The sequence below is a fragment of the Schistocerca serialis genome, chromosome 1 (genome assembly GCF_023864345.2).
Source record: "Schistocerca serialis cubense isolate TAMUIC-IGC-003099 chromosome 1, iqSchSeri2.2, whole genome shotgun sequence".
Lineage (NCBI taxonomy): Eukaryota > Metazoa > Arthropoda > Insecta > Orthoptera > Acrididae > Schistocerca > Schistocerca serialis.
Genome location: NC_064638.1, coordinates 1,090,299,178 through 1,090,327,038, shown reverse-complemented (window position 1 = coordinate 1,090,327,038; position 27,861 = coordinate 1,090,299,178). Strand labels below are relative to the sequence as shown.

Genomic DNA, 27,861 nt, shown 5'->3' with positions numbered 1-27,861 from the left:
GCGTTATCTCTGGCGAAGGTTTATTTCTCTAACTAACATGGGATTCTGATTGGCTGCTGTGAAGATCGTTTTAGTTACTGTGGAAAAACTGCGAGAATCTTTTGATTGTAGAATTTTTCAGCGGACGGAATATTCCACCATTTTCAAAGGCGTCCTTCTACGGCGTCATTAGTTCCCCTTACAATATTTCGGTTGAAAGCCACCCAAGCATGGTCAAAGGTAGTCGAGAACTGACTTCCAACATGCCTATTTGTTCGCCGAGACGACAAAGCATATGACTCGAAGTTCGATGCACATGTGACACAAGTGTCATAATTAACGCTGCATCTCCACCCGCCCCAGTTCTGCCTAGCCAAGAGCGCGGCGTGGTTGCGATAAACGGGAAGCCTGTCAGCACCCATACGACAATTAGTAGGAACGAATGGGATTAAAATGGCTAAGAATGTCGTCAAACAACGAGGAGTAAGCTTGCAGAACTATATTCATTTCCAACCTCACTCATGGTCACCCACACAATCACACTCTCTCACATCCCTTAAGATAACGTAAACTTGGCGATATGTGCTAAACTGTAATTAAAACACATGTAATAAAAGAGAAGAGGTAAAATACCTACACAGGGAATGTGACTAGCGACAGTTCACAAAATACATGGATTAGCCCAGCAAACACACAACGGATGCTATATACTCAAGCACTGTCCGTTCCGGTGCAATTGTTTATAAATAAGTAATAAAATGCCACCACCTCGAAATACAAATGGACGGCCTTCAGTTATATATAAACACCATTCTACCTTAGGACAACTGGAGGAAATCCACCATCTTGGATTGGGAGAGGGAGAAAGGGAGTGAGGAAAATGTGAGAATTGTGGGACATTTTTAAGCAGCACATATGTGCAGTCGCCAATATAGTAGTAAATGCAATTAATTAGAACAAGTTAGTTAGATCAGCCACTGTGGACTGAGCAGAGAGTTGTGTTAAATGTGGATTTTTTTTAAATAGCACAGGTGTGCAATATCTGCCATAGTAGGAAAAATTTTGATTTAGGATGAATGGGTTACATGTGCTAACTTGGGCTGCAGTGAGAAAGAGGGAGAGGGGGAGGACAGGAAAGAGGAGGAGAAGGGGCGAGTGAGGGAGGGTAGAGGGAGGGGGAAGGGGTGACCTTGACCTTGACACTTATGAAACTGATGTAGATGGAACCCTACAGTGTGCACTCGAACTCCACATCCTTCACTACTGTCATAGACTTGGCACAACTTTGACTGTAAGAGATCAAACTTAAGAGGTAAAGATAAAACGCAACAAAGGAAGATTAGCGTTTAATGTCCAGTCGACGATGTGGTCACTAGATACGGGGTACAAGGCCCAGTTGACGAAGAATGGGGAGGGAAATCGAACATATCATTTCAGAGAAACCATTTCAGCATTCGCTTTAAATGATTTCGACAAATTACGGAAAACCTAAATCTCGATGGTCGGAGGGTGGTTTGAAACACCTTCTTCCAAATACGAGTCCAGTGTCTTAACCACTGCAGCATCTAGCTCAGCATTGGAAGCGCCACTATGAACAACACAAGGTCAATCGAGGAGCTGTAAATAAATTGTGATTATGAGAAACATAGTTCGTTGTTTCAACTGGTAACAACTGCCAGAAAGTCAGCCTGGGAAGACTGGCATTCCTGTGAGTGCGAATACTGAAATAATAGGATTCCACGAAGTCCCCGTATCACAGTTGATCAGACTGGCTGGTAGTAGTATTTTCACTACTTCCTTGACCACAGAAGGTATCAACAATTAAAAAAAAAAATCGTGGGTGTGAATTCCTAAGGGACCAACCTGCTGAGGTCATCGGTCCCTAAGCTTACAAACTGCTTAAACTAACTGAAACTAACTTATGCTAAGAACAACACACACGTCCAAGCCCGAGGGAAGACACGGACCTCTGGCGGGAGGGGCCGCGCAATCGGTGACATGGCGCTTCTTACCTCGCGGCCACTGCGCGGCGTTGTCCCCTCTCTCGAAAACTAAGCTACTGTTACATATGGTCAGAATAGTGCGACGGAATACTGTATACACACCGTCTGCGTGTTGGGATGAGCGACGAACTCTTTCTGAACGAGATCCATGGCGAGCACAAGGCGAGGGAAGTCCACGGTGCCCGGGATGTTACACCCTTCGCGTCGTCGCAAGATCAATTGCACTTCCTCTGAGCTCCGACAGCAAGCTGTGCATATGCGGAGCAATCATTACTTCGTGGAACAGCAATTAATTACGAACAATTTTAGTCTAATATGAATAATAATTACTAGCTTAGAGCCCACTTCTTCGCTCGCCTAGACTGTTTGGCCAGCACAGGTTATTTTGTGTTTCTTTAATCGTGTTTTTATGTTGTTTACAAATTGGAACACTTTCTAAACTTTTCACGCTAATTATAACCATAGAAGAATACTCTTTTCCGAATGTACTTCTCACCAAAAGCTATTCTGATAGTTGGAGTTCAAGGTTTTCATCACGCACTTTGCGTTCTTGTCGTGACATTTCCACAGAAACTTTCATCTCCCACACATGTTTCTTTATACCTGACTGAGAAGTTAAATACTAGCTTTCACAGATTTAGCTTTAAAATTTTTTTATATCAGGAATTATTTTCTTAAAAATTTCAATCTCCTATTTCACTCCCTTAGTGTTGAGTTTCTAAAAGCAGTGTATTCTCTGTTATATATTACTTTGAACATCGTATACAGTTCTGCCACTGGGCACAAGAGAAATTACGGAACGATGACAGATTTTTTGCACGCGTTCTATTTAGCGACGAAGCGTCATTCACCAACAGAGAATCCAAGTACGAATTTCCGTAGATTTGGCTTTCAAAGTACTTTCATAATGAAATAATCCCCTTTTAACACCATTGAATTATTCTTCAATATATAGGGTGGTCCACTGATAGTGACCGGGCCAAATATCTCACGAAATAAGCATCAAACGAAAAAACTACAAAGAACGAAACTCGTCTAGCTTGAGGGGGGAAACCAGAAGGCGCTATGGTTGGCCCGCCAGATGGCGCTGCCATGGGTTAAACAGATATCAACTGCGTTTTTTAAAATAGTAACCCCCATTTTTTATTACATATTCGTGTAGTACGTAAAGAAATATGAATGTTTTAGTTGGACAACTTTTTTCGCTTTGTGATAGATGGCGCTGTAATAGTCACAAACGTATAAGTACGTGGTATCACGTAACATTCCGCCAGTGCGGACGGTATTTGCTTCGTGATACATTACCCGTGATAAAATGGACTGTTTACCAATTGCGGAGAAGGTCGATATCGTGTTGATGTATGGCCATTGTAATCAAAATGTCCAACGGGCGTGTGCTATGTATGCTGCTCGGTGTCTTGGACGACATCATACAAGTGTCCGGACCGTTCGCAGGATAGATACTTTTTTTTACGGAAACAGGAACTGTTCATCTGCACGTGAAACGTCAACCACGACCTGCAACAAATGATGATGCCCAAGTAGATGTCTTAGCTGCTATCGCGGCTATTCCGCACATCAGTAGCAGACTAATTTCGCGAGAATCAGGAATCTCAAAAACGTCGGTGTTGAGAATGCTACAGCAACATCGATTGCATCCGTACCATATTTGTATGCACCAGGAATTGCATGGCGACGATTTTGAACATTGTGTACAGTTCTGCCACTGGGCACAAGAGAAATTACGGAACGATGACAGATTTTTTGCACGCGTTCTATTTAGCGACGAAGCGTCATTCACCAACAACGGTAACGTAAACCGGCATAATATGCATTATTGGGCAACGGAAAATCCACGATGGCTGCGACAAGTGGAAAATTAGCGACCTTGGCGGGTTAATGTATGGCACGGCATTATGGGAGGAAGGATAATTGGCCTTCATTTTATCGATGACAATCGAAATGGTACAGTGTATGCTGATTTCCTACGTAATGTTCTTCCGATGTTACTAAAAGATGTTTCACTGCATGACAGAATGGCGATGTACTTCCAACATGATGGATGTCTGGGACATAGCTCGCGTGCGGTTGAAGCGGATGTAACGTCTCCGGATTTCTTTCTGTGGGGAAAGTTGAAGGATATTTGCTATCGTGATCCACCGACAGCGCCTGACAACGTGCGTCAGCGTATTGTCAATGCATGTGCGAACATTACGGAAGGCGAACTACTCGCTGTTGAGAGGAATGTCGGTACACATACTGCCAAATGCATTGAGGTTGACGGACATCATCTTGAGCATTTATGTGGTATTTACATTTATGTGGTATTTACAGGTAACAGCATGCGTACTCAGAAATGATAAGTTCACAAAGGTACATTTATCAGATTGGAACAACTGAAGTAAAGTGTTCAAATGTACCTACGTTCTGTATTTTAATTTAAAAAACCTACCTGTTACCAACTGTTCGTCTAAAATTGTGAGCCATATGTTTGTGACTATTACAGCTCCATCTATCACAAAGCGAAAAAAGTGGTCCAACTAAAACATTCATATTTCTTTACGTGTTACACGAATAAGTAATAAAAATGAGGGCTTATTTAACAAAACGCAGTTGATATCCATTTGACCTAAGGCAGCGCCATCTAGCGGGCCAGCCACAGCGCCATCTGGTTTGCCCCTTCAAGCTAGACAAGTTTCGTTCTTCGTAGCTTTTTCGTTTGACGCTTTTTTTGTGAGATATTTAGCCCGGTCACGATCAATGGAAAACCCTGTATGTATTGAACAGCGAAGCCAAGTACATATTTTCATAGATTTGGCTTTCAAAGTACTTTCATAAAGAAATAATCCCCTTTTAACACCATCGAATTTCCAAAAACACTGAAACACGTAATTTTTATTTCTAATCGAGAAGCCAAATACAAAGTTGTAAGAGGTCCATGAATAAGAAATTTATTGCTAGTGCACTGGAACAGTTGTAACTTCGATGGATTGCTCATGCGCTGCCTGCGATATGTGAGCTACAATAGAATTGCAGACCAGAGACCAGTGTCGGCTGCAGTAGGAGCAGTGTCGGCTGAAGCAGCAGCAGTATTAGTAGTAGTAGTAGTAGCTTGCAGTCGGGTGGTTGGGCCGGTCGTGGAGACCGATGGCGGTGCCTGAGCGATGTAGTATAAGGTAAGATACTATTCATAGCCGCAGTCCCACGTAAATGTTTTTAAAAATCTTTTAATAATAATCTTTCTTATAAAATTAACTTTTGACAGTCAGTCATCTGAATTTAAAGATTTTACTAATTTCTCCTATCCATGGTCATCCCTAGTAACGTAAAGAAAAATTAGTTGTTTCTTTTTATACCTAATAAATCTAGTGGCCAGCATTGCACTGGGCTGTGCCAGAAAAATTCCTTATAGGAGCAGATATATACGCGTTCCCCGGCGTCTTCATTAAGGTGAGAATTTTCAATTTGTTCAAAATGATCTTTCAGGGCCATGGCGCATCACTGCTGACGTCCAAAATTTACCGGTTTAAATTCACAGTCAGTTAATGATTGAAAGGTTATATGTGAGCCACAATTTTATTGAGAGGTTAGTCACATTTTGTTATTCCGAGGTTACGGAAGTAAACTGTTGGGAGGTTACACTAAATGTGAATATTATAATTATTTTTTCTGTTGGGTGGTTACAATTGTCGACAGCCGGCCACGATCGTATTTTTTTGTGAATTTGTGAGAAGTAGTCAGTTATATATCTGCTCTTATTTACCTAATGTTAAATGTAGTTTGCATCTGGCGCAAAGCATTTACTAATTTGTCTCTCCTTGTATTTGTTCCATTTTGCTTGCTCTTTGTTTGATTTTGTGCCTACCTTTGACTTGGGAAAATGCCGCGAAAAACTGCTAACAGTACATCGCGATGCGCAATGAGTGAAAAAGCCGACTTGAATAATTTGACTGATAATACTACCGACACTCAGTATCCTAATGATAACCCTACAGTTACAGATAGTCAGTGCGTGCCGACCACCAGTAATGATTCTAATCTAAATGATGAGCAAACAAATTCAATTATGTCCACACTAAATTTAACAATTGATGACGCGGCACGTTCCGCTACAATGAACGCTGCCCAGTTTGACACACTTGATTTGCAAAATTTACACAGTGAACAGATAAATGTTTCTAACAAGGATGAACAATATACTCAAAATACGTCAGATTTATTTGCTTCCGATGTAGTGACCAACAGTGTACATCCAATTAGCAAACATTTTCAAGAATCAGACAATGACCAAATGCTTATACAAAACGTGACAAATGCGGATACACCATCACACAGCACAGAGAATAGAGTCGCTAATTTTGGCATGGACCAAGTTATGGCTGTGTTGCTACAACCTAATGAAAATCTCAAACAGTCGAATGAAAAACAAGACAACAATTATAAACAACTTAATGAAAAACTCAAACAGTCGAATGAGAAACAAGACAACAATCATAAACAACTTAATGAAAATCTCAAACAGTTGAATAAAAAAACACGACAACCTTAATGAATCGAACAAACAACTTTGTGAATCGGTTACAGCGATTTCCGCGTGGTGTCATGATACTAAATAACAATTCCGTGAGGCAATTAAGGCTTTTGCTAGGAATAGTAGTGAAGAAATTAGACCTGTTGCACAAGAATTACGTAATACACATGCAGCCACAACCAAATTACTTAGAGACGAAATCAGTGCAGTCGCTAAACAATGTTCAGAAAACGACACACAGTTACGCGGCAAGTTTAAATTAATGTCAGCAGAACTTCCACGCACTCTGGATGCGAAAGTCGACAAGAAATTAGAACAACAGAACAGCCAAATTGACGAACGTTTTAATCACCAGCTACAAAACAGTGAAATGCGTTACCTTAAATTCATACAGGAACAGAACAAAGTAAAGAAACAATTACTGCACAGAGACAGGAAGACAAGCGCAAGTTGTTTACGAAAGCAAAAAAATACGTAGACAACAACATTGCTGCAGTATGAGACGAAATTAATACTATCAAACAGTTGAACACAGAATTGCATGGTGAAATCTCCGAAGTTAAAACAAAAACAGACAGTAATAATCAGACTTTGGAAAATAAATATACAGAAGATTTTCAGACAGTGACCAGCAGACTCGAACAATTGGAATTAATACAGGATCCCGGCGCCATTAAGGCAGACGTTAAGAAATTGATCAAAACTACACGTAAAATGCAAAAACAAATTAATGCTTGTGACACTAAAAATGACGATCCTGTTAAAGCACTGACTGAAAAATTTGATGAGTTGGCCAGTCGTATTGACGTTATCGAAAATAACAATGACACCAAATGAGACGATACGTCACCAGTTTCGTTCAATCAAACACCCGAATTCCAAAACATACAGCAGACAATCAGTGAGATAGGTTCGTCCAGTAACACATTACGTAGAAAATTGTCATCTTTACAGCAAGAAGTGACAGAAATGAAAAATGTTTCAGCCTCTTAACAGGTCACAGCACATGCCACATTCTGAACATTTGTCACATTCACACAGCCAGTACAACTTAGATAATTTATAGAGAGTACGTGACTTAGATTCCGAACAGACACAGACAAACAGATTATCATGCAATCCTGAACCTGCTCAGACATTCAGAGACGATAATTTTGATTACAAACACTTTCTATCCGTTAGGAAATTTAAAGTATTTAAAAATGATTGCACACAGATTCACCCTTTGTATTGGATACAACAATTTGGTTTTGCATTTCCACCAACTTGGCCCGTAACACACAAACTTGAATTTATTTGCAATTTTTTGGAAGGCGAACCGGCAACTCGTATGAGACCGATCGCGAGACAATGTTACTCGGTAGAAAAATTTAAGGATGCTTTTCTGTCGGCGTATTGGTCGAAGACGACACAGCGCGGAATCAAGGATCAGTTAATTAGCTTACCGAATTATGAGAAATCAAATATTCCCACCGTCACGCAAGTTTTTGAACACACGGTATAGCAAAACCAATGTTTATGTGAGCCGTTCAGTGAGTCAGCTCTAATCCAATTATGTATTTCAAAACTACCACGATCGTTAAGAGTGTCACTTTTAACAGGACAGCAGAAAGATAGTATTTCGGCGTTTAGAGATCTGCTACAGCTTTTGGAAATTCAGCAATCAGACAATTCCTTCACAAGCAAAAATTTTTCACATCATAACCAAGGCCAACAAGCGTACAGTAATTACGAGCAGCCACGCTATTTTAATAGCAAAGGTGACAGACGCTCTAGGAACGACAAACACCAGAACTTGAATACCAGAAAAAATTTTAATTATCAGTATCGTCAAAATTATCAGCAACAGCAAACACGTTTTGGCAACAATAGAGGCTTTTCCACACAACAGCAACAAAACCAGCCAGTTGGCATACCTAACCAACAATGTGGTTTGTAAGGTCAACCAACCTTCAATGTTTCGCCGCCTACACTTATAACGTCGGCTCAACCAAATAGTAACGCACAGCAACAAGGCAATCACTACGTACAGAAGGCACATCATTTCAACTCCTATCGCAACGCGCCGTATAGTAATGACCACGATGATAGACGTAAAAGTAATGAGCACAGTTTTCAGCGCACGTATAATAGCAGCAGGTTTTATCAACAGCAGAATCATCCACAACCACAGATTATCATGAATGAACCAGACAGTCGATATCATCCCCAACCTACTACGTCAGGACGAAATAACAGAACAGTACAAACAGTCGAAATGCCACAGCATCCTCCTGCAAATAACAGCACGTCAGTAAGGATTTGACTAGATATAGTACATGTTGCATCTTCCAGCAACGTAAGCAACACTTTTGATACACAGAGTCTTGTTCATGAAAATGCTATTACTTTTGACGACATCCGAGACACACTTTTACATGAAAAACCAGTTATACAAAAAACCATTTCCCACCCAGTTAATGAAGTAAAGGTAGGGTCATCCACATTTTCAGCAGTAATCGATTCTGGATCACCTGTGTCAGTTAAAAATGAAGAGACTTTCAACGAATGTAACAAAGAGAACTTCTATCCTAAATTACCATTAGGCAAAACTAAAGTAAAAGGAACAGTATCTGGTAAAGGAGTAGATGTAAAATTACAGACACACTTATAATTTCGTATTGCAGGCCACACGCTCCACACAAATTTTTGGATTGCTCCTTTATTGACAACAGACATTAGTTTAGGTACGAATTTTTTGGTGTAACATGACGCAGTTATTGACTTCTAAATTCCTATTTAATGTTAAAGGATGAAAATTTATAACTGGCATTAGAATTTCAGCAAGCTTTATCTGCAGAAGAACAAGCAATTAATCGAACAGAGGTCATTTCAGTATCGCGTAACATAGACTGTCATTCCACATTGTTCACAGATACGTATGTACACAGCTACAATACACCAGACGAAGCTGACTATGGTGTTATGCAAATGATTTCTGATAAAGTAAGACAGAGCAGTGCAAATACAGGTGACGAACGTACTCAACTACGCAAAATTCTTTTACAGCAAGATCCAGTTTTTGACAACAGGTAGTATGTCCGGTTTTATGTATGAATTTCAAGTTAAACAGCATGACACATTTAAAGCTAAACATTATCCTATTCCTTATATCCACAGAGAACAAGATAAGAAAGAATTGCAAGTTATGCTTGACCAAGGAATTATTGAACCGGCAGTTAGTCCGTTCATTAACCCGTTCCACATTGTTACGAAAAATGATGGCTCACTTCGCCTCATACTTGATTCGGGTCATGTCAACGACATTATTAATGAAACAGATCGCCCACAGACACTTGAAGAACTTCTACAGAAATTTCATGGTACTGCTATTTATTCCACATTAGATTTAAAATCGGGATTTTGGCAAATTCAGCTCCATCCAAACTGCAGAAAGTGCACAGCATTTCTCTGTTTTGGTGATTGTTATCAATTGCGCAAATTACCGTTCAGCCTAACAATTTCTTCAGCAGCATTTATTTGCGGTTTGAATACAATACTTCCGACGGAACTTAAAGACAGAATCACAACGTATGTAGACGACATCCTTATCGCAGAAGCTAACTGGTCTGAACACTATTTGATTCTTGAACAACTGTTGCAAACTTTTCGTGCACAAGGACTTACAGTTAATCTTAGCAAATCACACTTTGGCAAAACTTCCGTAAAATTTCTTGGACATGTAATTTCAGCAGAAGGCATTGCGCCTGACCCAGAAAAATTCCAAGCTTTACGTGACATTATTGTTCCAACGACCAAAAAACAACTACGCAGCTTCCTGAGCTTAACTAACTTTTTCCGTAAATTTATTCATTACTCTGCTTTAGACACCCCTAGATTATGCCAGTTGACGGGTAAAAACGCTATTTGATCCTGGGATAGCCAAGCACAGTCAGAACTTGTTAATCTGAAACATGCCTTGTTGAAAGCACCACTTATCACACCCAGATCCTAGTAGAAATTTTTCCGTTGCCACCGACAGTTCTAACACCGCTCTAGGCGTACGCGTTTTTCAGGAAATTTAAGAAGACGGTGCTACAGTAATTAAAAACATCGCCTTTGCATGTCGCATTCTGTCACCTGTTGAACGCAGTTATTCTGTTACAGAACTTGAAACATTATGTATTGTATGGGCATTTACCAAATTTAGACATTTTCTTTATGGAAGACATACGACCGCATATACAGATCATAGAGCTATACGGTTTTCACTTTTCGCTAAATTTACACATGACAGGCTAAGCAGATGGAAGCTTTATTTACAGGATTTTAATTTTACAATTGTTCACATTCCCGGTACACAAAATATTGTAGCAGACGCACTATATCGTTCTCTCAGCAACAATCAGGAAGACACCGCAACCGAGTTGTGCCAAGCAAATTTTAGTCTCATGTATATTCAACAAGTTGCTTTTGAAAATTCCATTTCGTCGTCATTACGAGACATAGCACAAGACCAGAGCAAAGACGACGTATGGAAAGAGATTAAACTCCTTTGGCAAGATAGAAATAACGTTACCATTAGAAACCATTATACTGCACGCAACAACATTCTGTTTTGCCGCTCTCACCCTGACAGCAACAACTGGTTATTATGCATTCCTGACGAGTTTGTTAACAAATTAATTTGGTATACTCATTTAAGTTAGGTGCATTATGGAGCCAGAAAATGTTTTCTTGTACTGAGACAGAACCGTTATTTTGCCAACATGGAGAAACGTATTCGACGAGTTTCAGCGTCGTGTAAAATTTGCCAGAAAGATAAATCAGACACGACTTCACATATTCCTCCGTTACATCCCATTGTAGCCATTAAATTGAGACATATGGCAGCTGTAGACATTTTTGGACCGATTCCTAGATCTAATAGAGGTTTTTGTTACATATTTGTCGCTGTTGAACTCACTTCGAAACTTATTACCTTCACTCCGTTACGCAAAGCTACTGCTAAATCTATTTCGAATGCATTTGTAAAACATTTTCTATTTCATGTAGGGTATGTATTGAAAGTAATTTCCGACAATGGACCACAATTTCGATCTGCGATATGGACACATGTGTTACGAGCTAGAAACATTTCTCCGGTCTATAAATCCAGGTATCATGCTTCTTCGAACGCTTCTGAACGATTGCTGAAATAAATTGGTAAACTATGTAGAATATCTCGTCGAATACGCCACCATGAAATAAGTGACATTGCTCTCAACAACATCAAACGTGCAGCAGAACGCCGGAGAAGACAGGAAAAACAGGTTTGTACAGGGTGTGAATTTCACATAGTACAGAAGATTTTAGCATGCACACACTATTTACCCAACAGAGGAAACAGTAGATGCAGTAAATTTGAGCTTCTATACGCTGGTCCATATAGAATTCGCAGCATTCCTCACCCCAATGAGGTACAAGTCGAAACTTTGAGGACCAGAAAAACCAAGGGCAGTCACCATATTTCCACTATTAAACCCATTATTGAATGCACATATTGCATGATTTATCACACTGTAATGCCATTTCCAGATACTTATATTGCAGGATGGCAAGAACTATGCCCCTTACATGAAGTCATTAAAGATCACCTAACTCACGTTGAGCGAACAGCAGGGCTGAACAAAAATGACTGACAAAGCACAATGCATCTTGTAGAGGATATAATATGGACGTATGGGAATAATTAATCTCGGGTGATGGTTTTAAAGTAATTCACATGACATGAAAACTTTGTGGAAACGCTTCGATTTACTAGAGGCTAGTTTACCCCAGGGAAGTACTCAGAATTGACCGTGGCCACCGGGGGAGCGGCCAAGGGAAGCGACAATAGGCAGCTTAGGGCGGCTCAAGCTCTGAGAAAGCGGTAATGCGACACGGCCTCCAGCCGCCTTAAGATGAGTGACAGTGAGTGGGTGGTTGATCCCGACTCCATGCTGGCATACCGGGAAACAGACGGAGAACTTTACGCCTGTTGATAAATGTCCATCGTCCCGTTTTCTGTGAAACATGCGAGAAAGCCGCGCAAAGCTACGGTGGAGCGGTCAACAGAGGTCAAAATATGCGTGTTCGTGACTATAGCAACTTCACGGTGAATTCATGGTCTGCAGAGCCTGAAGTAAATCAGGTGAAGAGCGACAGCATGAAATACGCCGGCCTCTGATGGGAACGTAGGACAAAGGAATTTGAAGTACTCTCCTGGGAGTCAGAATTCCGGAAAAATTGGTGTTTATGTAGATGCTAATCTTGATGGGTGGCCTGGGAGGAGCGAAATAGCAGAAGTTGAGATGAAGGGAAATTTTGTGGGAATTTGTTCACTTCCCAGAGCAGGCATTGGTCGGCGCTGGGAAGCGATGCATAATTAACGCGACTTGCACTGCAATTGGCGTAAGTGATTTTGCTGGAGGGGAAACCGAGGCGAAGAGCAGAGTGTGAGAAGTCTTCATAGAGGTCTTCCATTCCCAGCTTGCCTAGAGTGCGGACGTGGCGTTCTTTACTCATCTTGCCTGAGAAAGTGTGAGCGAGCATCTCTGCAGTTTAGGACTTAGCAAATGGAACGATTGAGCTTGGAGATAGAAAGTTCTGGTTCAGCTATGTACTGAGCAAGATAGCTAGGAGTGAATAGACGAGTGCAGCCTTGCAGCACCATGAGGTCGGCTGACGTCCACACAACGACGCCGCTCCGCCACGTTGTATTCGGTGATATTGCACCTGCTCCAACCACTCATTAATTGGTTGGATCACATCGGCAAAGTTTCCAGGAGGGTTTCATGGGCTGTGTACTGTAGAATTCTTTTCGCACTTCGCATTATGCCTGGGTCAGTCGATGGGAATTACTTTTGAGTTATCGAGCTTTACTCCATGCAAATGCAATTATTTACCACTGCCTGGTAGGAGAGTCATGTAATGTGATGATTGAAGGTCGTGAGTTAAAATAAATTTGTGATAATCGACTGCATCTGTTTTCAATCAAGTAGTTGAAATCCCAAGTCACTTTCTTAATTAATTTTATGTTCAACATTTGCATCTGGTGTTCAGTAGCTGCATATAACATCAATGTGCACCCCTTTTTAATTAAAAGTGATCAATTCTGAATCAATTAATGTCAACACTGCCACCGCAGTTCAATCAGGAGTCACAAGGCCTTATTGTTTTCTTTGCGTTATCCGATATTGTGGCATTTTTGTACACTCTGTTGATCTGTTAGTCAATTAGCTGGTGAACACACGCCAAAACCAGATAAGTGACAGGTGGGGTGTTACAATATGACTACTTACTGAAGATGATTATATTTTTCTTGGCAAGTGCCTGGCAAGGTAAGGTTAGCAGGTCGCTTTTCTTGTTGTTATACCTCAGACTGTGCACATTTTTCATTTTTTTGAAGTATATATATGATGGTTTCCCTATCGAAAGTAGAATTTTCTCTGAATGCACTATGAAATCTTTAAGATATAACAAACACCAGTTGACTTTGACATTCTGCCTTATGATATCCCAATATCTTGACTATTCTATATTTTTTGCTACTAAATTATGATATTGTGTGTACATTTTTGCACTTGAAAATTGTCTATGGTTTTGATCTAATACGTTTTCTGTCATGCTATGCTGTATGCTTAGTCGTATCACTAGAAACAAGTTTTCATTTAATAGGTATATGATTTAAATGCAAGACATTAATCCATATTCATAATTTTCAGAAAGCAATACCATGTAAAAGAAATAAATTAAATAACCACAGTGGTTTACTCTGAAATGTAAATTTTACCATCAGAATGAAAGATAGAAGATGCAATACTATGTCATGAAATGTAAATGGATTGGAATTAACAAGCATTAACAAGAATGTACTATACACACCGTATAATAGTAGTCTTGACTAATTATTTTTCTTTCAGAATATGAGGCGATTGTGGCAGGCTGTCAGACCAACTACACATGTTAATTTTAGTGATGAAATATGCTAGAAGTAAGAAACTCTATAATAAATCTAATAATGAATGATAATGAATAGTTGTATGAAGAATATGATAATATAAATAATGAATAATGAAGTATCTATTTTTTGCAGATGATAATAAATGATGAATAGTTATATGCAGAATATGGTTATATGAACAATGAAGTTTTTGATTTGCAGATTATGATAATGGTGAAATTTATATATTTTCTATTAGTTAAGAGGTGCTATGTTGTTATTTAAGTATTTGTTGCAGTTCTTTTCGACAGTATGTCATATGCCACATAGTATAATGACTGAATGTTTTGGGAAAGACAGCTATAGTACATACATATTAAGTACACGTTTCATTACCTGTTAATTCGAAGTTTACTAATTTTCAGCATAATATGAATACATTTCTTCACTCAGATTAATAATCCACTTTGTATTTTTTTCCAGGAGAAGCTTTTCATGACATCAAAAATGATTTCTGAAGTACGTCGTTATGTAATATGCTACAGGCAATTAGTTATAGAACCTGTTCTAGTACTTTTTTTTACCCAATTGCCCCTATCATTTATGAATGTAATCACATATACTCTAGTTGTTTCATAACCTTGCTACAGCTGACTCATGATGACTGATGTTGATAATCCTTATCTCCAGCTATAAATCAAAAGCAAATATTTTAATGCCCCAGCAATTGACTATTGATCCCAATGCAATGCATTGCTACCACAAAAAAATTATTACTATCCCCAACTACCAGTATGTAACTAAATAATGCTACCAGTTTAAGATATATTTCTAGTCATAAATATATTGTATATTTTTCTGATGTATTAATTCCATTATGTCTATGTATTATTGGCCTAAACATCTTGAGTACTAGCTACAATGACTTACATCATAAATATGTCTTACATCACTTGCATGATATCAAATATAGTCACTAGCAGCTTGTTGCTACAGGCAATAACTTCTGTTTTGAATAATGACTTCTGAATAATGCATAATAAATTATTTGTAACTGGCCACTGAGTGCCAATAATTACTGTAATGAGATGACTTATGGATAATGTTTTGCAATGCACCATAAACGATATGCCAATAATTACTGAAATGAGATGACTTACGAATAATGTTTTGACTTATGAATAACGTTTTGTAATACTGCATATCTGCTATGCCAATAATATATATAATGAGATGACTTATGAATAATGTTCTGTAATACTCCATATATACAATGTAAATGCTTTGTACCTAGCCAATGAGTGCCAATAATTATTGTAATGAGATGACTTCAGAATAATGTTCTATAATACTACATAAATGCTTTGTAAGTGGCCAACGAGTGCCAATAGTTACTGTAATGAGATGACTTATGAATAATGTTCTGTAATACTCTGTACATACCACATAAATGCTTTGTAACTAGCCAATGAGTGCCAATAATTACTGCAATGAGATGACTTATAAATAATGTTTTGTAATACTCATACATACTACATAAATGCTTTGGAACTAGCCAATGAGTGCCAATAATTATTCAAATTGCATGATCCACTAGTGTAATTCTGAGTGATGACTAGCATAAGACGTAATGTATCCTTCACCTTCTGACCTAATTACCACCAATTACTGCCATATCCGTATGTCCTGTCCATCCTCATGATCATGGAGGACTCTATTTGGTTTTTGCACTAATTCTATGTTGATGTAAGAGTACGGATTCTACAAGAATGTGGTGTTGACATATCAAGCTGTCCACCACCTTGAACGACAGAGATGTTATTATGGACCTACTGTTTGGTATACCTAATGTACTACCAAAATGATAACATACAATATTAATAAAACATTTCAGTATCTTGGCTACACTGATAAATACTTCAGGGAAAAGAACTTCAGATTGTCTCACTTGGTGTTGTCGTTCTGTGGAAAGATATGGACTTTTAGTGCAGCTATTTGCAACCAACTGTGCTGCAACCATGATGCTATCCTTCCCATTCCTTTCCTAGTTCTTGTAAAAATGCTGAAGACTTATACAGTGCATGTACACTTTATGTCATGAATGATTGTCAAAAGTTATACTTATAAGAAAGAGTATTATTAAAACATTTAAAAAAAAACATTTACATGGGACTTGATACAATAGTAGTACAAAATCAGTTGTTACAAATTACATATACGCGTGGCTGCTTTTACCTTATACTACATCGCTCAGGCACGACCAACCCAACCGCCCGACTGCCAGCTACTAATCCTACTGCTGCTCTAACACAGCTCTCTGGTCTGCGATTCTATTGTAGGTTACATATCGCAGGCACCACGTGAGCAATCCATCGAAATTACATCTGCATGAGTGCACTAGCAATAAATTCCTTAGTCATGGACCTCTTACTAAGTTTCATAGCTAAAGCTTTAAAAATGCTTTAATAGATTTTTATTGATGACTTTCAAAAAACCTTTCGCCCACTATTTTACGCTCTTAGTGGTTGAATTTCCAAACATTCTTAAATACGTATTTTTTAAATTTCTGACTGAAAAACTAAATACCAGTTTTCGTAGTTGTAGCTTAAAACTGCTGTAATAGTGACATGTTTTCAAAAAACCCTTCATCCCCTATGTCACCTCCTTAGAAGTTGAATTTCCAAAAGCAGTGATATGTGTATTTCTTTTAAATTTTTAACAGAGAAGTCATATACAAATTTTCGTAGGTTTAGCTTCAAAAATGGTTGCATGATGAAATATTTCCATAAGAGTTTTCATTTCCTGTTTTACCTCCTTATGGGGTGAATTTCCAGAAACAGTAAAATGCTTCTTTTTTTCTAGCTGAAAAGTCAAATTCAAATTTTCATAGATTTGTCTTTTAAAGTGCTTTCATAATGAAATATTTTCATAAGACATTTCATCCTCTATTTTACATCCTCAGAAATTGACTTTCCAAAATCAATGAAACAGGTATTTTTTATGCAATTTTGTCATAAGATGACATGTTGGAGACCGTGGCTGTTGTTTGAAGACAAATGATGGTACTAGGACAGCAACCAGCACAAATTTACTTTGAGTTCCTTTATTCAAAGGAAACCGTTAGCGGTTTCGAATCGTTGTGATTCATCATCAGACGGTTTACACGCTTTCTTTCTGACATTTGGTGTGTTTTTATAGATTAATTGTCCTAAAATATAAATAAAACATAATTATAAACACGCCACACACAGATGGTTGCGTTACAGATTTTCGTTGCATGTGGCAGAGATAAGCAAAGCATCATTCACTGATTTACATAGTTTTATCTGTGCTCCTGATTTTTACACATTTATAATGAAATGTGAATGACGCAAAGAAGGATTACTGATCAAAATTTATAACATATTTCTCGGAATCACAGTCATGAATCGTCATGAATTAAATAGTAGAGGACGTCTTAAGAGAAACGCGATGTCCTTCCAAACCGAGGCTATTCGCCAAGGTCAAAGTGGTCTCTTTTTAAACTACGGTATAATCTTGTAATCTATGTACAGTATATATATGTGAAGAAAATATTTAACACATTTCATTCTCTAAATAGAGCGGGCTGTTCAAGCAATAATGCAGGGGCTTTTTAACCAAATACCACGAGAATTGATAGTCATCAGAAGGAGGTCGCAAATAGGAGTGTGTGGGATGGAGTTTCGAGACTCCGAATTTGTCTTACAACCAAGGAAAACCTTCGGAAAACTTTGGTCAGGACGAAGGTATGGGAACTAATTGTAGTTGAATTACGGGATAATATCTCTCAGACAAAAGTGAAAGCCTAGTGTATGCGAATGGGTATTTGTTTGTTAATATACAGACTAAAGCAGACGACTTTGTAGACATCTGCAGTATACATATGTCGCTATCGAGTAGGTGTAAAAGCTAGTTAAGTATCAATATAAAAAAAATTTAGTCAGGAGAGAGAGTTAACTCCTTCGTACAAAAGATTAAAGGGCTCTTATCGCAAAGAAATAAGAAATTAAACTTTTTGGTAAAGCGGACACAAGCGTAAAATAATTTCGTACGGAAACATGGATATCCAAGACTAACAGAAAAAAAGAAACATAATATTTCCAGATGAGAATTACGATTTTCGTAGTCATGTAACTTTTTTAAGTAGGCCTATATAATTTTTTACTGTTTTTCCGTCAACATATGGGGTTAGCACTGAATCGGTAGAAGCTGTAACGACGTGGTAGAATGGAGAGTTTGACGTATTGGTAGCTTACGTAAGTAAACAGCAAACCCCATTTGCGGATGGACAGTTGTCAGCAAACCCGCATAATTTTCAAATAGTACGACTAATAAATCTGTTTCAATAATAACACTCAGAAACTGCAGGACCACTGCACCGTCACTTGTCAGTAACGACGAAGCTTTCCAATGGTACAAAATTTCATCAAAAAAACCTTCTGTATCTCTCCACACATCTGCTTAAAGCTATCGTTACGACCTATACTTTGGGGATTTTAGATGACTCACTTTATATATTACTTTTCATTCGCATGATATTTTAGCAGTATCACCGATAACTTGATACTTGAGCACTTTATCAGACAATCATTATCACAAACATCATCACTGATACCAGTAAATGACTCAGAAAGGAAAATATAAGGTACTAAAGGCATTTGGAACTAACAGAAGCGGTAACAGATCTTATTCTCTACCTTTCCTATTTTCAAAGCAGAACATGATCAAATACATAATTCATCCAGGGTGTGCTGATCTAAAACCGAAAATATTAATCGCTAAAATGATGTAAGAGAAGCAGCGTTTTTCTCGGAAAAAAAGTATCCATTTTTCTTTTGAGTCATCAGTCTTCTGCCTGATTCGATGCGGCCCGCCATGATTCCTCTCCTGTGCCAACCTTTTGATAACCAGAGTAGCACTTGCAGCCTGCGTCCTCAGTTATTATCTGGACGTGTCCAAATCTCTGTCTTCCTGTACTGTTTTTACCCTCTACTGCTCCCTCTATTACCACAGAAGTTATTTCCCGATGTCTTAACACATGTCCTATTATCCTGTCCCTTCTTCTTGTCAATCTTTTTTATGTATTTCTTTCCTCGCCGCTTCTGCAGAGAATCTCCTCATTCCTTACCTTATCAATCCACCTCCCTAATTTTCAGTATTCTTCTGTAGCACCACATCTCAGATGCTTCCATTCCTTTCTGTTCTGGCATTCCCACAGTCCATGTCTCACTGCCGTACAATGCTGTGCTCCATACGCACATTCTCAGAATTTTCTTCCTCAAATTAAGACCTACGTTTGATACTAACAGACTTCTCTTGGCGAAGAATGCCCCTTTTGAATCTATCCTCTGTTTTCTCTACATATAACAGTGGTATTCCCATTGCACTCTTAATGTTACCACTGTTACATTTAATTTCACCGAAGGCTGTTTTGACTTTTCTGTATGGCGAGTCAGTCCTTTCGACAATCATTTGTTTTCGATTTCTTCGTGCCGTTCATGTGGCTATTCCGCCTTAGATTCTCTGCACTTTCTGTTTATTTCATTCCTCAGTGAATTGTATTTCTATATTCTTGAAGTTCCCTGAACGTGATTGTATTTCCTTCTTTCGTCGATCAACTGAACTATTTCTTCTTTTACCTATGGTTTCTTCACAGTCACCTTACTTGTACCTACGTATCCCATCAGACATTTTTAACTGGAAAAATCTATAAACCATCAAAAATGGAGCAGTATAATCCATCGAAAAAGCCTAGTCCTCGCTAGTGCACAGTAAGAGCATGTAATGGTTATAATAGACACAAATACAGACTTGCTATTAAACTGTACACCTGCAGAGAATTTAGGGAGACTGTTCCACTTTTACTATGTGAGTAGAATAGCTCTGAAGCTAGCCAATGACACTCCACATAACCACACTCTTATAATATTGACAATAGCAACAAAGAGGTCAGATAAAGCGGTTCCTGCTGATCAGTCTTCTTCTCCAGGCCTTTCTGTCCATGATATGACACAGCAAGATCTCACCTAAAGAAACTTAAATCAGGTTAACCATGGTGTCCCACAAAAGCACTCTTCAGATTTACCATGGAGGGATATACGCAACGAGCCGACGTTAGAGAGTAGAGTTCAAGAATTCAGTCGCAGACTTACTTTAGTTTGCTAGACAAACATGCCCTTAAACGATTTGTGATACACGATTTGTGAAAGTTAAGAGACCTTTTGTTCCATGGCCGACAGTGGAAATACGTCGGAGATTGTATGCAGCGAGTGTCATCCCGCAGCAACGTGGAAAAATGCTGCACCTACACGATTCAAGAGAGATGTGACAACTCAACTGCATGAAACATACAGCAAGTCGAGGAAAAAAGCGAAGCAAAAAGGAGGGCGCAGTGTCAAAATGAGTCATGGCTGCTCTATTGTATACAGAGAGTGTCAACCTGCAGCACAGTGGAAAAATGCTGCACAGCTTCGGCAAAGAAAAGGCAAAATATGATTCTGTTTTTTTTTCAGTCTATGCAGATCAATTAGATGACTTTTACTCAACAGCAATTAGCTCTCATGTTACGATAAAACATCAGCCACAAGATAATCTGTCAGTGGTAGGGGAAGCAAAGCTTAATTCGACCAGTACCCTCAATGAACACCCAAAAATCACCTGGTGACCATACACTATGTGATCAAAAGTATCCGGACACCTGGCTGAAAATAATCTTACAAGTTCGTGGGGCCCTCTATCGGAAATGCTGCTATTCAATATGGTGTTGGTCCACCCTTAGCCTTGATGGCAGCTTCCACCCTTGCAGGCATATATTCAATCAGGTGCTGGAAGGTATCTTGGGGAATGACATCCCATTCTTCATGGAGTGCTGCCCTGAGGAGAGGTATCGATGTCGGTTGGTGAGGCCTTGCACAAAGTTGGAGTTCCAAAACATCCCAAAGGTGTGCTATAGGATTCTGGTCAGGACACTGTTCAGGCCAGTCCATTACAGGGATGTTGTCGTCGTGTAACCACTCCGCCACAGGCCATCCATTATGAACAGGTGGACGATCGTGTTGAAAGATGCAATCGCCATCCCCGAATTGCTCTTCAACAGTCCAAAGCAATAAGATTCTTAAAACATCGATGTAGGCTGTGCTGTGATAGTGCCACGCAAAACAAAACAAGGGGTACAAGCCCCCTCCAGAAAAAACACGACCACAACATAACAACAACGCCTCCGAATTTTGCTGTTTGCACTACACAAGCTGACAGATGAAGTTCACTGGGCATTCGCCACACCCACACCCTCCCATCGGATCGCCACATTGTGTACCGTGATTCATCACTCCATACAACGTTTTTCCATTGTTCAATCGTCCAATGTTTACGCTGCTTACACCAAGCGAGGCGTCGTTTGGCATTTAGGGAGTGATGTGTGGCTTATGAGCAGCCGCTCGACCATGAAATCGAAGTTTTCTCACCTCCCGCGTAACTGTCATAGTACTTGCAGTGGATCCTGATGCAGTTTGGAATTCCTGTGTGATGGTCTGCATAGATGTCTGGCAATTACACATCACGACCCTCTTCAATTGTTGATGGTCTCTGTCAGTCAACAGACGAGGTCGGTGTGCACGCTTTTGTACTGTACGTGTCCCTTCATGTTTCCACTTCACTATCACGTCGGAAACAGTGGACCTAGGCATATTTAGGAGTGTGGAAATCTCGAGTACAGATGAATGACACAAGTGACACCCAATCACCTGACCACTTTCGAATTCCGTGAGTTCCGCAGAACGCTCTATTCTGTTCTCTCACGAAGTCTAAGACTATTGAGGTCACTGATATGGAGTAACTGGCAGTAGGTGGCAGCACAGTGCAACGTATGTTATATTTTTTTTGGGGGGGGGGGCGAAGGTGTCCGAATACTTTTGATCACATAGTGAAGATCGAGTAGCATGTTACCTGCAATATTTAAAGCATATGAATACTTTGTTGTTAATAAACAGCTGACAAATTACAATAAAGCATAACATCCTTTATAAATACCTACCAGGCTTTAGGAAAACAGCATGGTACAGCAACTGTGTTACTCACACTGACTGACGACATCAAATAAACTAAGGACAGGCGCGAAGCTCTCATTTAAATGGTGCGTGATACAGCATCGTATTTGACACTGTTGATTTCGGCATATTAATTATGAAACAGATATAGCAGAATTTCTCAAACAGTTGAATAAGATAGTTAGACACATAATTCAAAAACAGAGGACCAACAGTCTATGGATCTTGTTTGTATAGAAGATTTAGAAATTGAGGGTGGAATAGATTTACTATGCCTGTTTGAACATCATTTAGTCACAGTTATGGAAATGTAAATGTAGGTGGATATAAGCTTTCAGCACATGTAAGTAGAGACTTTATGGAGAGGAGGAGGAGTTGCCAAAACTGTTAAAATCAGTCAAAGTGTGAAAAATTTGGAAACAAAAAAATTTTGTGTAGTGCAACACATAGAAGCATGTGCATGTGGGCTTAAACTAAATAAAGGCACTTTTATAATTGTAGCCATGTGTAGGTCCACAGTAGGAAATTTATAACTAGTTTTGAATAACTTGGATTCTTTGTTGTTCTACCTGTCAGACAAAGGAAAGCAAATTATTGTTTGTGGAGATTTCAACGTACATTTTCTGAAAGAGTCAGATAGAAAGCTTGACGTTGAAGTATTACTTGGTACTTTCAATTTGACATCAGTTATTGATTTTCCTACTCTGGTGGTACAGGAAAGCAGCACACTGATAGATAACGTTTTCATAGACCAAGATAAATTCAAATAAATAAAAGTTTTCCTGTTATCAATTGTCTGTCTGATCACGATGCACAGCTAGTTACTGTATATGATATAGCTCCATACAGTAATGCAATAAAGTCCTCCAAAATAGTTAACAATTTAACACTTCAAAATTTTAGGGAAAGCTTCCAACAGTTAAACTGGGATGAGCTGTACAGGGAACATGATGCTAATTTAAAATTTATCCTATTTCATGATACCTTTGTGAGTATATTTGAAAACAGTTTCCCTAAGAAAACAGTGAAATATAATTGTAAGAAACTATGTAAAAAGCCATGGCTTACCAAATGGATAAAGATATCTTGCAAACAGAAAAGAGAAACATATCTTATAGTTAGGAGGAGTAATGATCCTGAAACAATGAAACATTATAAAAACTACTGCACTGTATAGAGAAAAGTTATTAAAAAGTGTAGAGGTACGTGCATTACGTCTGATAATAAAATTAAAACATGAAATGGGAAACAGGGCGACTGAGAGCACAGGAAGACTGCATTTCCATCAAATACAATGAAAAGTTCGTTAACAAGAAGTCAGAAGTATAAAACATTTTATAATCATTTTTTAAATGTTTAGAGAAAATAGGTTCCAGCTATTCATTAGAAAATTCAAGGCAGTGTATGGAAGAGGCAGTACCTATGCAATTTGAGAAAATTGAAATTCAACCCACCTCTCCTACTGCAATTAGGAAAATAATAAATTCACTCAAAAGTAAAAGCTCACATGGAATTGATGGCATTTCCAACAGAATACTAAAAGCTTGTTCCCAACAAATAAGTAGGATTCTCAGCCACATACATAGTAGCTCAATGAAACAGGGAATTTTTCCAGATAGAATGAAATATGCTGTTGTTAAACCATTGCATAAAAAATGGGATAGATCTGATGCTAACAGCTACCACTAAATCACACCTCTGCCAGCTTTATCCAAAATTCTTGACAAAGTAATGTATTCAAGAGTAACATCACATATTTGCAAATATGAAGTAATAACAAAATGTCAGTTACGTTTTCAGAAAGGCTTTTCAACAGAAAATGCTATTTATGCTTTCACTGATGAAATATTAAATGCATAGAATAACCGAATATCACCCATTGGGGTATTTTGTGATCTGTCAAAGACTTTTGATTGTGTGAATCATGAAATTCTTCCAGTTAAGCTTAAGTATTGTGGTATGAATGGGACAGAGTGCAAATGGTTTAGTTCGTACTTAACTGGAAGAATGCAGAAGGTTGAAATTAACAGTACAGATAGTCTACAAAAACCAGCAGAGTCCTCTAACTGGGGAGATATCAAGAATGGTGTCCCACAGGATTCAGTATTGGGTCCCTTATTGTTCTTAATATATATTAACGACTTGCCACTCTGTATTCATGAAGATGCAAAGTTAGTTCTTTTTGCTGATGATACAAGTACAGTAATCAAACCCAAGAAGCAAGAATCAGCTGAAGAAATTGCAAATAATGTCTTTCAGAAAATTGTTAAGTGGTTCTCTGCAGATGGACTTTCACTAAATTTTGAGAAAACACAGATTATACAATTCTGTACAGTAAATGGCATAACACCATTGATAAATATAGACAATGAACAGAAGTATGTTGCTAAGGTAGAATACTCATTTCTGGATGTGTGCATTGATGAGAACTTGAATTGGAAGAAACACATCGATAATCTGCTGAAACGGTTAGGTTCAACTACTTATGCTGTTAGGGTTGTTGCAAATTTTGGTGATAAACATATCAGTAAATTAGCCTACTATGCCTATTTTCATTCACTGCTTTCATATGGCATCATATTTTGGGGCAATTCGTCGTTAAGAGAGAAAGTATTCATTGCACAAAAGCGTGTAATCAGGATAGTAGCTGGAGCCCACCCAAGAGCACCTTGCAAACTTTATTTAAGGAACTCAGGATATTCACAGTACCTTCGCAATATATGCAATTTCTTATTAATAATCCGTCCCAATTCAAAAATAATAGCGAAGTGTATAGCTGCAACACTAGTTTGGGTTAAATCTGACTTTGGTACAGAAAGGGGTAAATTATGTTGCCATAAAAATCTGTGGTCATTTGCCAAATAACATTAAAAGTCTGTCAATAGCCAACCTCTGATGAAAGTCTATATTTATCAATGGAGTTACGCCATTTACTGTACAGAACTGTTTGTACTGTGTTTTCTCAAAATTAAGTGAGAGTCCATTTGTAAGAACCACTTAATAATTTTCTGAAAGACATTATTTGCAATTTCCTTAGCTGATTCTTGTTTGTTGGGTGTCATTACTATACTTGTATCATAAACAAAAAGAACTAGCTTTGCATCTTCATGACTATGCAGTGGCAGACCATTAATACATGTTAAGAACAATAAGAGACCCAAGACTGAAACCTGAGGGACGCCATTCTTGATACCTCCTCAGTTAGAGGACTAAGCTGATTTTTGTAGACTATCTGTACTGTTAATTTCAACTTCCTGCATTTGTCCAGTTAAATATGAACTAAACCATTTGTGCACTGTCCCACTCGTACCACAATACTTAAGCTTATCTAGAAGAATTTCATAATTCACACAGTCAAAAGCTAATTGAGAGATCACAAAATATCCCAATAGGTAACGTTCGGTTATTCAGAGCATTTAATATTTGATCAGCGTAAGCATGTATAGTATTTACAGTTAAACAGCCTTTCTGAAAACCAAATTGACATTTTGTTAGTACTTCGTTTTTACAAATATGTGATGTTACTCTTGAATACATTAATTTTTCAAGAATTTTTGGTAATGCCATTAGAAGTGAGATTTGGAGGTAGTTTTTAGCATCATACCTATCCCTTTTTTTACTGAAAGTTGTAAAAATAGCATCTTTCAGTATATCTGGAAAAAAACGCCCTGTTTCATTGAGCTGCTACATATGTGGCTGAGAATCCTACTTATCTGTTGGGAATAAGCTTTTAGTACTCTGTTGTAAATGCTGTCAATTCCGTTTGAGCTTTTACTTTTGAGTTAATTTATTATTTTCCCAACTTCAATAGGAGAGGTGGGTTGAATTTAAATTTTATCAAATTTCATAGGTATTGCCTTTTCCATTGCCTGGCATTTTCTAATACACAGCCAGATCCTATTTTCTCTTCAACACTTAAAAATGATTATTAAAATATTTTGTCTTTCTGACTTTTTGTTGAAAAACTTCTCATTTAGTTCGATAGAAGTACAGTCTTCCTGTGCTATTAGTTGCCCTGTTTCCCTTTTAACAATATTCCAAATTGTTTTAATTTTACTATCAAAGGTGTGAATCCGAGACATAATGCACATACTTCTGGACTTCATAGTAACTTTTCTTAATACAGTGCAGTAGTTTTTCTAATGTTTCAATGCTTCTAGATCATTACTCCTAGCGATAAGCTACATTTCTCTTTCCTGTTTAGAAGAGATTTTTATCCCTCTAGTAAGTCTTGGCTTTTTAGATGGTATCTTACAACTGTATTTCATTGTTTTCTGTCTTAAAACATATTCATGATGCTGTTATGAAATAGGTTAAATATTAAATTAGCATCAGGTTCCCTGTACACCTCATCTCAGACTAACTGTTGCAAGCTTTCCCAAAAATTTCGACTTTTAAATCGTTAATTAAATGCACTATTCTGGAGACTGTTTTACGTTACTGTATGAAGCTATCTCATACTGTAACTAGCTGTACATCATATTCAGACCACTCTTGACAGAAAAAGTTTTTATTTGATTAAATTTATCTCAGTCTACAAAAACATTATATATCAGTGTGCTGCTTTCCTGTACTATCCAAGTAGGAAAATCAATAACTGACATCTAACTAAAAGAACCAAGCGATACTTCATGGTCAAACTTTCTATCCTACTCTTTCAGAAAACAACAATTTGTTTCCTTCTTTCTGGCAGATAGCACAACAAAGAATCTAAAGTTATTCAAAAATAGCTGAAAATTTCCCAGTGGGGACCTGTACACAGCTACAATTATAAAAGTACCATTATTTGGTTTAAGCTCTCACGCACATACTTCTATATGCTGCCCTACGCAGATTGCTTCTATATGTTGCTCTACACAAATTTTTTTAGTTTCTAAATTTTTCCCTGTGATAAATTTTAACGTATATGACAACTGCACCTCTCTTCATAGTGTCTCTGCTTACATGTGCTGAAAACTTATATCCACCTACAGTACATTTACCTTTTCCATGACTCAGACTATATGATTTTCAGACAGGCATAGTACATCTATTCCATCCTCAGTTTATAAATCTTTTAAACAAACAAGAAGCTTATCTACTTTGTTTTTTAATTCCCTGATATTATTATGCAATATATTAAAAATAATTTTTCACTGTGATTTTATGAGAAACTTGTGCCATACTAACATTATTTTTCGCTGTAGTTTTTGAGAATCTTGTGATATTTTAACAACTCTAGTATCTGCCTGTCTGAGCTTCTCGTTAAGCTTAATTTCATTCATTGTTGATCTTAGCCTAAAAAGGAGGTACTCCCATGATTTTCAGTGCCTTACCTTAAAGATTTTGGTACCATCCCAG

The 27,861-nt window shown here is 38.1% G+C and overlaps 1 protein-coding gene across 1 annotated transcript in view; it reads right to left on the bottom strand.

Moving 5' to 3' along the window:
* Positions 1 to 27,861, bottom strand: part of LOC126455580 (short transient receptor potential channel 4-like) — a 274,268-nt gene that overhangs the window by 156,539 nt on the left and 89,868 nt on the right. Inside the window, exon 5 of the mRNA XM_050091340.1 lies at positions 2,085 to 2,230. Coding sequence (XP_049947297.1) covers positions 2,085 to 2,230 — 146 coding nt within the window. The remainder of the gene's footprint in view (positions 1 to 2,084; positions 2,231 to 27,861) is intronic.